At 40.5% G+C, this 14,492-nt stretch overlaps 1 protein-coding gene across 3 annotated transcripts in view; it reads right to left on the minus strand.

Moving 5' to 3' along the window:
• Positions 1-14,492, minus strand: part of gnao1a (guanine nucleotide binding protein (G protein), alpha activating activity polypeptide O, a) — a 92,277-nt gene that overhangs the window by 17,259 nt on the left and 60,526 nt on the right. For all 3 annotated transcript variants that reach the window (XM_046395470.1, XM_046395471.1, XM_046395468.1), the window contains exons 4-6: positions 13,625-13,785; positions 5,002-5,130; positions 3,499-3,628 (exon numbers count right to left, since the gene is read on the minus strand). In XM_046395470.1, the coding sequence (XP_046251426.1) occupies positions 3,499-3,628; positions 5,002-5,130; positions 13,625-13,785 (420 nt within the window). The remainder of the gene's footprint in view (positions 1-3,498; positions 3,629-5,001; positions 5,131-13,624; positions 13,786-14,492) is intronic.

Consider the following 14,492-nt stretch of genomic DNA (forward strand, 5'->3'; position numbering starts at 1 on the left):
GGGACCCACCCACCCAGCCATGTCCCACATCCTTTATATGCGAACCCAGGAGGATAGCACTTCATCCAGACAGTGTTCACACAGAGCAGTTGTCATTCCAGAGCATAGTCTTTGAGTGTGTGTTTGTCTGTGTGTGTGTTTATGTGCGTGTGTGTGTGTTTTTACAGACACAAGACAAGAAGAGAAAGACATAAGGCAAGCAGTTCTTCAGTAGAAAGAAAGGAATTACAAAGCGATGTATTGCACTGTGCATGTGTGTGTGGTTGTGTGTGTTTGTGTCCATACAGCACACAGAGGCTTATAGAGATATATACAGTCAGAACTTTAGCATTAGACCAGTGAGGTAGTCTATTAACTCTTTACTGTGCTGTCAATAGGTTTAGTCTGGCAATACCATGCCACATCACCAGGTATCGCAAATGATATGTAAGTCTTGAAAAATTTTAAAAAGTATTTATTTTCAGTTTCCTAAAAACTTAGGTAGGCTCCAGTCCCCCCGCGGTCGGATAAGCAGTATAGAAAATGGATAGATAGATGGATGGAAAAACTTAGATTGCAAAAGTCTTCAGTTTCATTCACAAAAGTCTTGAATATCTTCTTTAGTAGTCTTATGTTTTAAAATGTTTTTGTACTTGACTGCAGGCTTCTGGGACATACCATGCAGTGGATACCATGAGTTTCAGTCAGCACCTCCACACCACACCAGTGTCACTCCTGCTACCTACAGTAGCTATGAAGGTCATCAGCTCATAATGGGAGAGTCAGTTTTAGCAAAAACATTTTAAAATTTTTCATTGGTTAACAGATCCATCCACTTAAAAGCACTCATCCAGGTTGAAGTTGCATTAATTAGAACTAATTACAACTTAACTTCCAGTGAAGAGAAATCTTAATGCTTCAGCATACCAACACATTCTGGACAATGCTATGCTTCCAACTTTGTGGCAACAGTTTGTTGAAGGTCCTTTTCTATTCCAGCATGACTGTGTCCCAGTGCACAAAGCAAAGTCCATAAAGACATGGCTGGATGAGTTTGGTGTGGAAGAACTTGACTGGCCCACACAGAGCCCTGACCTCAACCCCATCCAACACCTTTGGGATGAACTGGACCAGAGATTGTGATTCAGGCCTTTTGGTCCAACATCAGTGTGTGACCTCACAAATGCTCTGCTGCATGAATGGGCAAAAATTCCCACAGAAACACTCCAACATCTTGTGGAAAGCCTTCACAGAAGAGTGGAGGCTGTTATAGCTGCAAAGTTTTCTGTGTGTTTAGAATGCAATGTCATTAAAGTCCCCCGCTGGTCAATAAACAATAAATGTATATGCATTATCTTACTTTGTAAGTGATTTTATTCTGACAATTTCAGATTATGGGGGAAAGTTGGCAATATAATAAAATTCATAGAGAATGCGTGATTTTAGTGATTGTGTGTATTACTTTATCACTCCCATTACTGTGTGTTTATTTGTATGTGTCTGTTGTGTGTGTGTGTGTTATCTTTCCTGTGTGATTGTAGAATATTTTTAATTTCTGAATCACACGCCTGGTAGCGTGTCTGGGACCAGAACTGACGGTGGATGTGGGTTCTTGCCGAAAAACATTTGATTATTTGCCTGGTAATTATAACTCCCACACCAGTGCTTGCTCTTTAATGATAATGCATAATGTTAATTAGGACACTGTCTCACGGATAGAAAAAACAAACAGACAAAACAGACTTGCTATTAATGTTGACTGAGCAGATTTAAATCTGGGATGTTTTATCCTCTTTTTGCTGCATTCATTGCCACACATGTTCTTGTATTCATCTATTTTAACTTGTACTTTGCGGTGTGCTGTGTTGGTTGAATGGTAATGATGGCCATAGTGAAAAATAAAATTGCACTCCAGTCTGATCTATTGAGGTATTCTCACTGGAATTATTGATATAGTTTATCAAAGTTTAGAAATACACAATGTTTCTTTGACTGTTAGGGACATAAATTATGTTTACTCTGAATGTTGTATGTAGCTGACACGTTTTTTGCCATCAACCATAATAGCAGCTGTACTCGAAATATCAGCATGACCTTAGAGTGGCTACCTTTGAAGAAAAAAGACCAATTGAGGCACACAGCACACATACTAGAATCTGTTTGAGAGCGTGTTTTATGATGGATATTTCCTCTCCTCATCTGACGTTCTTCTGGTGCTCCCAGCTCACAGGGAGGCTTGACGACATCTGCATAAATAGAGCAGCTACTGAACACAATTTCCCAGCTTGGAATTCTCAGAGGATACGCTTCAGGCTTATAAATAGCAATAAGCACTGTGCATTCAAATCATCTTATTTGTTTTAGGTTACAAGGCATCATCTTTACAGCCACATGGCAGACTGCGGGCTGTTGTTGAGGAAACACTCCAGTAGAGATAGGGACTGACCTGGACCGGCCAATATTTTACTGTGGTAATATAGTGGAGTGGAAGAAAATGGAAATCCTCAAGTAAAGTGCATCAAAAATATACCCAAGTGCAGTACTTGAGTAAATTCAATCATTGGATATCCTAGATTTGAATTTTTACCACAAACGTACATCATATATGATTTCTAATAATTTGCATGTTGAAAAAAAGAATATATATATTTATACATATCTAAATACATTAGTCAATTCATATTCGTAAGATCATATTTTCACCAAATATCTAATAGGTGTACATTTGTTGGTTTCTTTTGTTCAGTGTTCACTTCCGAGCTCTTAAAATACACACAGGCAGTTTTTCAGTATGAGAGAAGTGCGGCAAAGTATGTTCCTGAAAAAAAGAACTTGTATAAAATTGTACTGTGTGAAGTTTGATTAACCAGTAATGTTCTGTGTTCCTTACAACATTAAATTTCAGGGTTTATTCAGTGTTAATTTCTTGAGAGAATTCACACAGACAAAAATACCTCATGTATCCCATTTTTGCATTGGAACCATCCAACAATGTGTTCACTAGAGATGGAGCATTGCTGCAAGTGTTTTGTTAAACAAACAGTCCACATTAATGTGACCCTGTGCAGTATACTGTTGATTTACATGTTCCATTACATTCAGATGATTCTTTCTGTATCTGTCTCTAAATCATTCTGAAAAATTGTAAATAGAAGCATTTTCACACCTTAATATATTTAGAAGCTTGTTGATGAGAACCACATTTACCCCCCCCCTTGTCTCATGCTTTGACACAGACCATGTGTTTCCTGTCAGCTTACACACTGCCTCTACAGAACAAGCTTTACACTAGCTGTTATAGCCTGCGTCAGAATGTATCTGGGGACTATTACCCATGCTGTCCCACATCCTGAATATATAACATCACTAATGCTTGTTGACATAATCACCATTAAAAGTGTGCTCCAATATTTATACAAGGGTCATAAGGCCACAAAGTGACAAGTAAAAAGCATCAGTGAGAGATGGATAGAGAGAGAGAGTGAGAGAGAACATACACATGTGAACATCTGTCCTTACCGTGGTCTCGTCCTCATGCAGCACCTGGTCGTATCCGCTGAGCGCCACACAGAAAATGATGGCTGTAACGTCCTCAAAACAGTGGATCCACTTCTTCCTCTCCGACCTCTGACCTCCCACATCAAACAGCCTGAGGCAGATAGACACATTGGAATGTATAAAACAATCTCAGATTGTGAATTATATGTACATACTATTTATGTTGCTGTCTACACCAAAGTGCAAACACAGTGACTGCTGAAGCCTGGCAGTTTCTTCTGTGTTCTCAGCTGTGTTCAACATGTAGGTGCACTCATTTTTGCTTTCTTTTATCTGGATTCAAAAAGCTCAGTCTGCCTCAATATGCAACAGAGACAGGCTCTCATAAATACTGGCTGCTTTCTTCTTATTGTAATTTAACCTTTGGATGAGGTGTGGTATCACAGGGTAATGACTTGAATATAAAAAAAACTGTGCTATGTGCTATACTGGCCATTTGAGATGTTTTGATCTTTAGGTGTCCTTATGCTGTGTGAGTTCAGGCTATCTGAGCCGAAAGTTGACTGGTAAAGTGAGGTAAAGTCCAAAAGTTCAAAGAGGAAGAACTGGTCTTTACTGATCTCTAGTGTGATACTCTACAGAGAGGAAACAGTCGAAATACCAGAAGTCACAATCTTGCACCCAACAAACCGCGACCTGTGACGTTCAGAGGAGTATTGTGGAAGTGAAAGTCACGTAACCAAACAAGTGTGCTAGTTTATCAGGGAAAAAGAAAAGTTCACAAACCGTAGATCTGAGACTAGATGAAGTTTTTTTCATGTAATTAACCTTATGTCTTCAGATATTTTAAGTTAAGTATTAAGTAAGTGTTTTTTTTAAACTAGAAAAAATTCTTAATAAATAGACTGAATCCTAAGTGCCATGAACCCACTTCTACATGTGACGGGCATACTGTGACGAGGGGTTATACCCAGCACATAAACAGTGTAGACCCCCACACAACGCAGAGCAGCCCGTAATAGCAACTGAGTTGACAATATTTAGAGCTTTTCAACTAAACACATCCAGCACACTCACCTACTCAACCACGAGAGGCACAGCACAAAACATCATTCAGCAGAACCAGCTGCACGTATTTGAACACACCGTTATTATTATATGAAGAATTAAATTCTGTCTACAGTTTATTAAGCTTGTGTGTATGCCCACGTACAAAAGAGGGACAGAAATAGGATAATCAAATATCGAGGTTAGAAAAAGACCCCCCCCTCTTCATATTACCCTAACATGTCTCTCCTCTCTGTCATCATTCCCCCAGCTCCTTGGTCTAACTGAATCAGATCTCATTAAAAAGCCAGACAATCATAAATATAGACACTTACTTAAAGCATTTAATCTTATTAATTACAGACTGGAGCTCCTACTAGCCTGGATAGAGAAGCAGACCGAGAGATGAATAAAGGGCACTACTGTTGACAGTTAAAGGCTAATCAGAAGTAACAAATGTCATGAGTTAATACTGACCTGAAGTGGAGGTTTTTGAAGGTAAAGTGTGTCTCGACGATGCCTGTGGTCTTCACTCGGGTCCTCAGGATATCCTGCTCTGTGGGCTGGTAGTCTGCCGCACCAATGCGATCTAGGCTGTCTAGATAGCTGCACACAGACACACACAGCAGAGACAAAGACTGTTAATCAACAGCAGTCTTCTTCTGGCTCTGTAAGTTGGCATGGTAAGCTTGGGATTTCTCCGTGTGGTGAAGTGGTGTACATGGGGCTGTTGTTACAGACAGTCCAACAAGAGATACTTGTGCCTTTTGTTGGACTGTACGAAATCAAAAACAGAACCAAAAGTGAAGGAAATGCATTAAGAGGTTCACTAGTGTGTAAAGATACAGGTTATCATATGGCTGTGCCTGTACAGAATTAGAAAATAACTAATTGTCAGTAAACTGCTGAAAACTCTACTAGAATGTGTCTTGCACAGTTTTGTATAGTTTGGCAGAGATCTGGTAGGTAGGTAATAAAGTCATTTTTAGTCACACACTGCGTGGAAGTTATTTTCTCGAACATATCTAATTTTAGGTGGCAAATATGAGTGAAATACTTGTATTGACTGAAAGCTACTAGAGTTCAGGTTAACGTTAGCATCTACCTCTTAATTGGATTTGGGTAATTTTATATGACAACAACCCCTGACAATGATGGTTGCCAAAATTCATTGGTTAATCCTAAAAACCCTTTCCCTTTTAATGTTAAAAGTGAAAACATGCTTTTTGAAAATATGAGCAAGCCTAAACCAATAGACTTATTTAAAGCAAACAATTATACATTGAAAAACTAGCTGATCAAATCTGCTAGCAACAGTTGTCTTTTTAGCAGAAAAAAAATCAGAGGTCATGGCTGCTTTTGTCTACCTTTATCTGGAACCAAGGAGAAACTGTTTCAAAAATAACTAGGAATGTTGAAGGCTAAATTTGCCAGAGTTTGAAACAGTAAGTACAGGCTACAGCAAAGAGTCAGGCCTGATGCTGCTTCCATCCTTTACATGATACTTGTAAAGGATGGAAACTGTCTCTCTTCCTTTAAAGTCTGTCACAAACCCATTAGTAGTTTTGTGTTTCATTCATTCTGGTGTCATGCACACACAAGTAGCTCAAAGGCTAGACAGTCTGCTGCTCACACACTGACACAGTAGGCGCACGATCACTTCAGATGGATGCATTTGATGTCTGTTGTAACTCGACATTACAGTATAGTGATGGACATTATGGCTTAGGTGGGTGAAAAAGGAAACATTACATAACAAGCAGAACTGGATTACTGTCATTGACAATCACTAATTCAATTAAATTTCTACAAATTATTTAAATAAGACTGTCCTATTTGGCTGACAAAATACATATGGAAACTGAGTTACCACCTTGAGTAGCCACTTAGTAAGAAGTGAGAAAGGGAGGTGGGTGGGCTTGATGACTGTTGAGTTATGTAATGGAATATCCCTCGAAGCAGACCTTTATTTTTTTAGTGTGAGTATAAATCAAATCATCCTGAATTGTACAGTTCAGAGATATACCTCTTGCAGGGTGGTTTTTTAGCTGGGGGTGATCACTTTATCTGCACAATTACCAACCGGCCATCAAACCAAGAATATAGCAGTAACAGGTGTTCATTATGTTCTCTTAATGTCAGGGTCTTACAGGTGTGTATTGCCCACTTTGAGGGGTAGCATCATCTACTATGCATTCCCTTCCAGCTTCGCTTCTAAAACCAAGTGCAGAGTGACACCTCAGCAATGTTAATTACTTTCCAGCAACTATTCAGACATTAGTGGTTTTGTAAGCCAACAGAAATGTGCAGAACATACACCAGTCAGTGTAATGGTGTCAGGTTTTGATTTATAGATTGGTGTGGCCTCAGAGCTTTTAAATGAAAGCTGAGTTACTTCCAGGAGAAAAGAGTAAAGCTAGAGAGGGAGGAGATGATGAGATGATGGTAACAAGAGGTGGTGTCTGAACACACACCCACACACACTCACAGCTTCAGGGATAAGAACTATTGATTACACAGAAAAGAATATGAGTTAGAGCTCGGGGTTTGGAGAGGATGCATTAAGAGCTGAAAGGGGCAAGACAAAGAGAACGCAAGAGAAAAATGGACTTTTTCGGGCCACAATGAGGCAAAATGGTCCTTAGATACTCTGACTTAATATTTTTACAACAGCATACTACAAGCTTCTCAAATGGGTTGCAAATTTTTCACTATTTTATTAATAACGAATTAACTGCTTATCAGGAAGATAATCAGATAACTTACTGACAATGGTAGTAATTGTTAGCTGCAACTCAATTGTGCATTATAAAATACATCATCAGAAATGTGTTATGCTGTGTGCTTAAAGTCACTGGATCGTCCTTAAAACTGACCAATAAAGTCTCTCTTCACAACTGTGTTTTCTTGCTGTGAATAAATGATTAACAACTGAAAACACCTAGTAGGCTGTACTAAGATGACTTCTGAGGAAGAAAGGTCAAAGTCAAAGTTGCCATCAAACTTATTATTGCTACTTTCATAACTTTTATCACCAAGAGGCCCTCTGAACATAAACTGTCTGCTACTGCTCTTCACTGCTTCAACAATCCAGTCAGAAATATACTTGATGTGAACTTACATGACCACAAATGCTAACATTGTTTCATGTATAGAACCGATGTCCCCTGAAGATGTCCCACACACAGCAAATGGAGATTACATTAAATCATGCCTGGACAGGCTAATGACTTCTGCATGCTTGTATGACATAGTTTTTACATGGCATATAGATCATTACTGTATGAGCCTTTTCCTCATCATGACATTACTCTTCATGGTGCACTAAGTCGATTTAACACCTGACCCCTGTGTATGCTCCTCTCATTTCCCTGGTGATGAAGTATTATAGATTATCACTGAAACAAAAGGGAGACAACCGGACACACTGTTGTCTGTGAGGTGATAATGACATAAATGGATGTGTTTGTGTGTGTTTCCAGCATAGAAAACTACAGTCTCTGTCACCAGACCCTTCTGTTTTCAGTAGTGTGCAGTATTGCCACGTGTGATGCGTAGAGAGATAAAACGGAAGCTTGACTAAGCAGGACTGGTAGTCCTTATGGGGGGGGGGGGGGACTGCAGAATGCAGAAGAACAGCAAACCGAGGCGAGACGGGAACATCACAGGCCGTCACAGCAGAGAGATGCAGATAAGTGGTTAAGTGAGCGGGTGCCAAGTTATAACACAGTCATATTGATCCCCTGCTGTATTAAATCAAGTTCATTGACCTAACATTACCCATTTAAATCAGCATGTGGTTCACTACAGAATTTAAAGCCATCAGAGGGTCACAAGGGCACACATGTACTTAATAATACATAGCTTCCAATAGCTTTAAAATACATTAGTTTTAATTCAGTTATACTGATCCATTTTAAGGCAGATGTTTTATACTTTATGCCTATCTAATCTGTCTATTTTGCATGTATGTTTTTGGAGGTCAGTTCCACTGTTCTTCCTCTTAGCTGTTGCTAAATACTGGGCTTTCACAAGGTAAGACTTTCCCCCTACTGTGATGTCAAATTAATTTTTATAACCAACACTGACTTTTACTGAAGCAGAAACAAATGGATACAAAAAAGACAAAGTGGGTACAACCTTAAAGGGCTCTGAAAGACACTGGCGGTGTAGAGATCCTTCAAAAACAAAAAAACAAAACTGACCAGATCTGGTTTGTATTTTAGCCTTTCACAATAAGAACATCATTAAACATATTATGTTACCTTTGTTGTCAAAGGAAGATAAAATGAACAAGGAAGGAGGAGGAACTATATTTAACAAAATCGGCTGAATATGAAGAAGGACCTTTACATTATTGCCTTGTACAAGGTTCAGTGATGTTAAACAAGCAAATGCCTTTCAAGATGCAGAATCAATATCTGTAGTAAAGAAAGGAGAATGATAGCATATTGCCTGACATTTAACTTTAATTAGTTCTAAGCACGTATACAAGTCAGACTGCCTGCTAAATGTTGTCACTATCTATTTCATACTGCAGTCTTTCAGTGTAAAAGTAAAGCACCAAAGCCATGCTCTCGTCAAGAGAGTTAACGTCACTGCATATATGCCCATAAAGGATGTGGCTATGTTAGTTTTTTTAATAGCACATGTATGCCATTGTGCCACACAGACAAGAGATATAAATCACAAACAGTATGAGCATTGTGCTAAATAGGTCAGTACATACAGGGCATTTGTACAGAGACAGAAAGATCTAGAGAGAGGTGGCTTGAGGCAAGACTTCCTCCTCTTAAGAGCACAGCTTTCCCCTTTTTCTCCAACACAAGCACACATTACATGCAAGTGTGATTACACACACACACACACACACACACACACACACACACACACACACACACACACACACACGTAAAACTACTCCCTACTCGTAATGTAACTTTTTTCTCCATGTACCTAACCTTTAACCTTTACTTTGCTGTTGGGGACTTTAAAGAAAGAGGCATGCACATGTATGAAGACACACACACACACACATACGCACACACAGAGTATAACTGAGTGTGGTTGCATCATGTGATATCTGTCCTATCAGTCCATTGGTTCATTGTTGGTCTATTCTGCTCCACAGGCCACAACATAATAGGAAGTGTGCATCAATCTTTAATGTGACATTTAACAGACAGACACACACACACACACACACACACACACACACAACCACAGCGGATGTTGTTTGAGTCAATTGACCACGAGTAAATACTGGAGTATGTTTGCTCTCCTTCCAAGATGTCTGCCATGATCACAAATAACAAACAGCTGCATCTCTTCCTCTGTCTCTTGCTTAATTTCCCCAATTTTAACTGTGCCTATCTTATCTGTTTATATATTTCCTGCCTTTTAACAACCCATATTCCAAAAAAGTTTACTTCAGTTTTTATACAGGGTTTACACAGCCTGTCAACCTTTTGAAATCACGGTTGTACTGATACCAGTACTGATGTACCAGGTGGAGGTAAAGGTTTTCACTGCAGGGTTAATTATTTTCTCTGATCATTATGGAGTGTCTCAGTGTGGTCTCGGATCAAAGACAAAAGGAGTTTTGAAATGACGCTGTCAGTGTGATTTGTAGCCAGTTTAAGTCCTGGTTGGTGTTTGTCGCAAGAGAAGCAACACGTAACAGGAAGCAGAAGTATTGTTGCTATAGTTACCCCAGTGAACCCAGTAACAATGTAGAAATCCAAAGGCAGGGACACTTTTGCACGACTTTGGAGATTATAGGCAATGACTTACTATATGAACATAATCCAACAGCATTTCCAGATGAGCATACTTGGTGCTTTTCTCCTTGTCTCCTTGTTGTCATATGATTTGAAATATTGGTTTGGCACAGCTAAGAATGATGTTCAATCTGAATTCAGGTCATTTAACGGTCAGCATCAGAGGAAGACTGGTTAATCGGTTTGGATGATTAATCAACGTTGACAGGACGTTTCACAAACTGTTATCTGCGGAACTCAGCTCTGATGCTGGCTGAGTGCCGTGCAGCCTCAGGTCCACTTCTCACATGAAATTACTAACTTTGAGAGTAAATAACAGCTCAAAAAAATATATATCCTTTATAGATTTTCTTTATGGTTGGCTTGTATATTGTATATTTATCATTGTGAGTTTGATGTTGCTCCAGATTTATTTGTTTAGGTATTTATTACTTTGACTTATATGCTCAGTTCAACAGTTATGCGGTGGATTGTGGGGTGATATTAGCCAATAAATCATTATATCAGCTTTTGAGAATTCACTGCTGGTCGACCTCTAGTCAGTGTATTCACTTTGGTTAGAGCCTGTTACAGTGAGTGGTACATGCATAGCGGATGTACTGCACACAGCAACATAGATATATGACTCCATTTGTCACTCTGCTTCAATTTTTCTTCATGTCGCTGTGTAATTTCATTAGATGTATAGTCCACAATTAACAACAAGCACAAGCACAAACATGGCACTTAAGGGAATCCCCACCCAACGCTGTCGCTCTCGTTCCAGTGACCCACAGGCATAAATCAGGCCCTGCACTTGTAATGGTGATTGACTGTGTGTTGTAATAGGTAGTGTATGATCACATTTAGAAGCTTGTAAACAAATTGTTGTGTGTGTGAGCGTGTGTGTGTGTGTGTGTTTGAAAGCAGATTTCTTTTTTTTACAGAGGGTAGGTGGATGGGGGGTAATGAGTAATGTATTGATCCATTCTTAGAAAATCAAGACTGAGCTGGACAGGTGGAACACACACACAAACACATACAAACACACACACACACACACACTGAGCTGCTCCACTACCCTATTTTCAAATGTGTTAACTTTACTTTGTTCTGTATTTTGCTGACTGAAATGTGCACGCATGACTGACATGACAAGTCTTTTCTCTTGCATAAGCTTTCTGACCTGAACCTGCTCTATTCCTCCAACATTAAGACTGGACCCGCATGGTTAAAGGCATACTACGCAGGACAAAGTTGGCCGCTCCTCCCTGACTCTAACTAACCAACTAGGCTGAGAGAGCAGCAGTGGCTGAGCAAGCTACAGAGTGAGTAAAGAGAGGGAGCGGTGTTAGTGAGAACAAAGCAGTGAATCAGAGAAGTGGGAACATTGTTTTCTGATTGTTTCGCACAGCGTTTATGTCCTAAAGCACCAATACAACCCTGCAGGAAGGTGCCGCACTGCCCGATCTTGTGTGAATTGAACAGACACGCACACTCTCTGTTTGTCTTCTCGTGTGTCAGATCTGCAGCTCATGACACAGACTGACAGCAGAGGACAGATATGGAGACAGGTCACCTGGTTGAGATGTTTTTAAAGAGTCCTGACCTTGTGCTGTTACCGGCTGGAGGCTGCACACCACTACCCAAATACTGACGTGCAGAAACGTCGCAAATACAGCAAAATCCATCCATTTTCTATATTGCTTATCTGTGCAAGGTCGCAGGGGGCTGGAGTCTGTCCCTGCTGACTGTGGGCGAGAGGCAGGGGACCAGGGTACACCATGGACTGGTCACCAGTCAATAGCAGGGCTGACACACAAAGACAGACACACACACACACACACACACACACACACACACACACACACACACACACACACACACACACACACACACACACACACACACACACACACACACACACACACACACACACACACACACACACACACACACACTCACACCTAGGGGCAATGGAGAGTAACCAATTAACCTAATGTGCATGTTTTTGGGACTGTGGAAGGCAGAATACCTGGAGAAAACCCACGCAGGCACAGGAAGAACATGCAAGCTCTGCACAGAAGGGAATCCTCTTGCTGTGATGCGACAGTGCTAACCACTGCACCACCGTGCTGACCTCACAGCAAAATAGTAACAAAAACAAAATACAGGCAGAGAGCAGGACCTGTGCAGATACAGACACCACCACACACCTGTAGAGAGAGCACAGAGTGGCCTCACATCAATGGCTGCAAGAGCACCAAATTCCTCAGTGTCCACTTGGTGTCCACTTCCTGAGGAAGCTGAGGAAAGCTCATCTTCCTCCCCCTGTCCTCATCACCTGCATCACTGCCTGGTACGCTGACTGCACCACAGTGAGAACAGCTGAGAAGATCATCGAGGTCTCTCTTCCTTCCATCAAGGACATCTAAAACACACGCTGCAGCATTGGGGATGACCACACACACCCATCACACAAACTGTTCACTCTTCTGCCGTCTGGCAAAAGATACCGAAGCAGTCGGGCCAGACTGTGCAACAGCTTCTTCCCCCAAGCTTTAAGACTCCTCAGTTCTCAGAGACTGGACTGACGTTCACTATACAACAAGGCACAAAGCCACTTCACACCTCACACTGTTTACAATGGCTGCTCAGCCCGCACCTCATACTGTTTATATTGTTCACAATAACTGTCATACCTGCACTTCATGGCTGTCTCACACACTCCTTACAGAACCTGCCCCTTTTGTGTTCACTGTTCTCTCTTGCACTGTGTATAGTCTTTGTGCTCTGTGTACAGTCCTTATCCATTCTGTACAGTCTGGGTTGTTTGCACTATGTACAGTTATGTACAGGTTATATTTAATCTCTCTTGTAGAGTTAGTGTAGCACCTGGTCCCTGGAGGAACACTGTCTCATTTCACTCTTCACTGTACTACTGTACACAGCTGAAATGACTATATAAAAACCCACCTGACTTGACTTAAAAAGTCACAACTGAGAGAGATTACTTTTATGAGTCTATACATTGTTTTTTAGTGAATAGGGTACTGCATCACTTAATACTATGAAGGTGGAACAATGCTGACTTGAATGATGAAGTGATCTCATAAAGTCAGCTCTGATTAGCTGTGTTCTTAGATGTGTAGATATAAATTTGTTTCTGCACTTCGTGCCTTTTTTCCTTGCGCCTTTCTGAAGTAATGAACTTATCAAATATATCAAAGAGGCTGAAATTAGGTCACTGAAATACTCAAATCTATTTTGGTAACTTTTCCATTAATTGCCCACCCCTAACACACACATACACACACACACACCACATGTACTGCACATACTATTGCGCTGAATCGTTGAGCTGGTACTCTCGGGCGCGGCTGAAACACTCCTGGATGCCTGAGTCGGACCACAGACGCATCATGGCGGAGAGCAGCTCGGCGGAGTAGGGCTCCGTGTCCTCCATACGACTGACCACATCACACACCATCTTAGCATCCGCCTAGAGGAAGACAAGAGGAGAGGAGCAGCAGGTTAGAGGTCTTAGAGGCCGAGGAGGAGCAGTACATTAGTGTAGCAATTATAAAGAAACACAATCTTGACAGGGAGACTGTCAGTCTGTGCAATACATGTAAAACAGGGTCTGTTCAAGTATACTACAGTATGAAAAATACTGCATGTTGCTTGACAATCTATATGTGATGTAGTACTATTACATGTAGCAGAAGAGAATGAGAAAAATGATCTGAGAGGGGGAGGGTGGATGAAAAAGAGACAAGAAGAGGTTAGAGGTAACAACCATCACAGAAGGCAATTGCAGGTGAAGACAAGAAAAGAACAAGATTTAGGAGAGAGAGAAAAGAATGAAAGCATTTTCAGCTCCGTTCAAACTTAGCTCTCAAAAGCTTTCACAAACTCGCCATTTAAAGGTCACGCTGAGCCAGTACAGAAGCAGAAGCACTATTTGTGGAGATGGCTGATTCCTTTTTAATGTCATTCAACTGCAATGTGGGTAAACCTTCGAGAACACACATTGAAGTGAATTATAAACAAAACTATAACTAACCATGTACTATAAAACTTAAAAAAAAAACCCCAAAATATTAGCCATATAGTTCCTTTTGTGACATTAAATGTTACAGAAAATTCAATGACATTAGTGGAATTGTTGAGTGTAACAACAATATTATTTCTGAAACCTTATATTTC

Source organism: Scatophagus argus, chromosome 7 (genome assembly GCF_020382885.2).
Source record: "Scatophagus argus isolate fScaArg1 chromosome 7, fScaArg1.pri, whole genome shotgun sequence".
NCBI lineage: Eukaryota > Metazoa > Chordata > Actinopteri > Scatophagidae > Scatophagus > Scatophagus argus.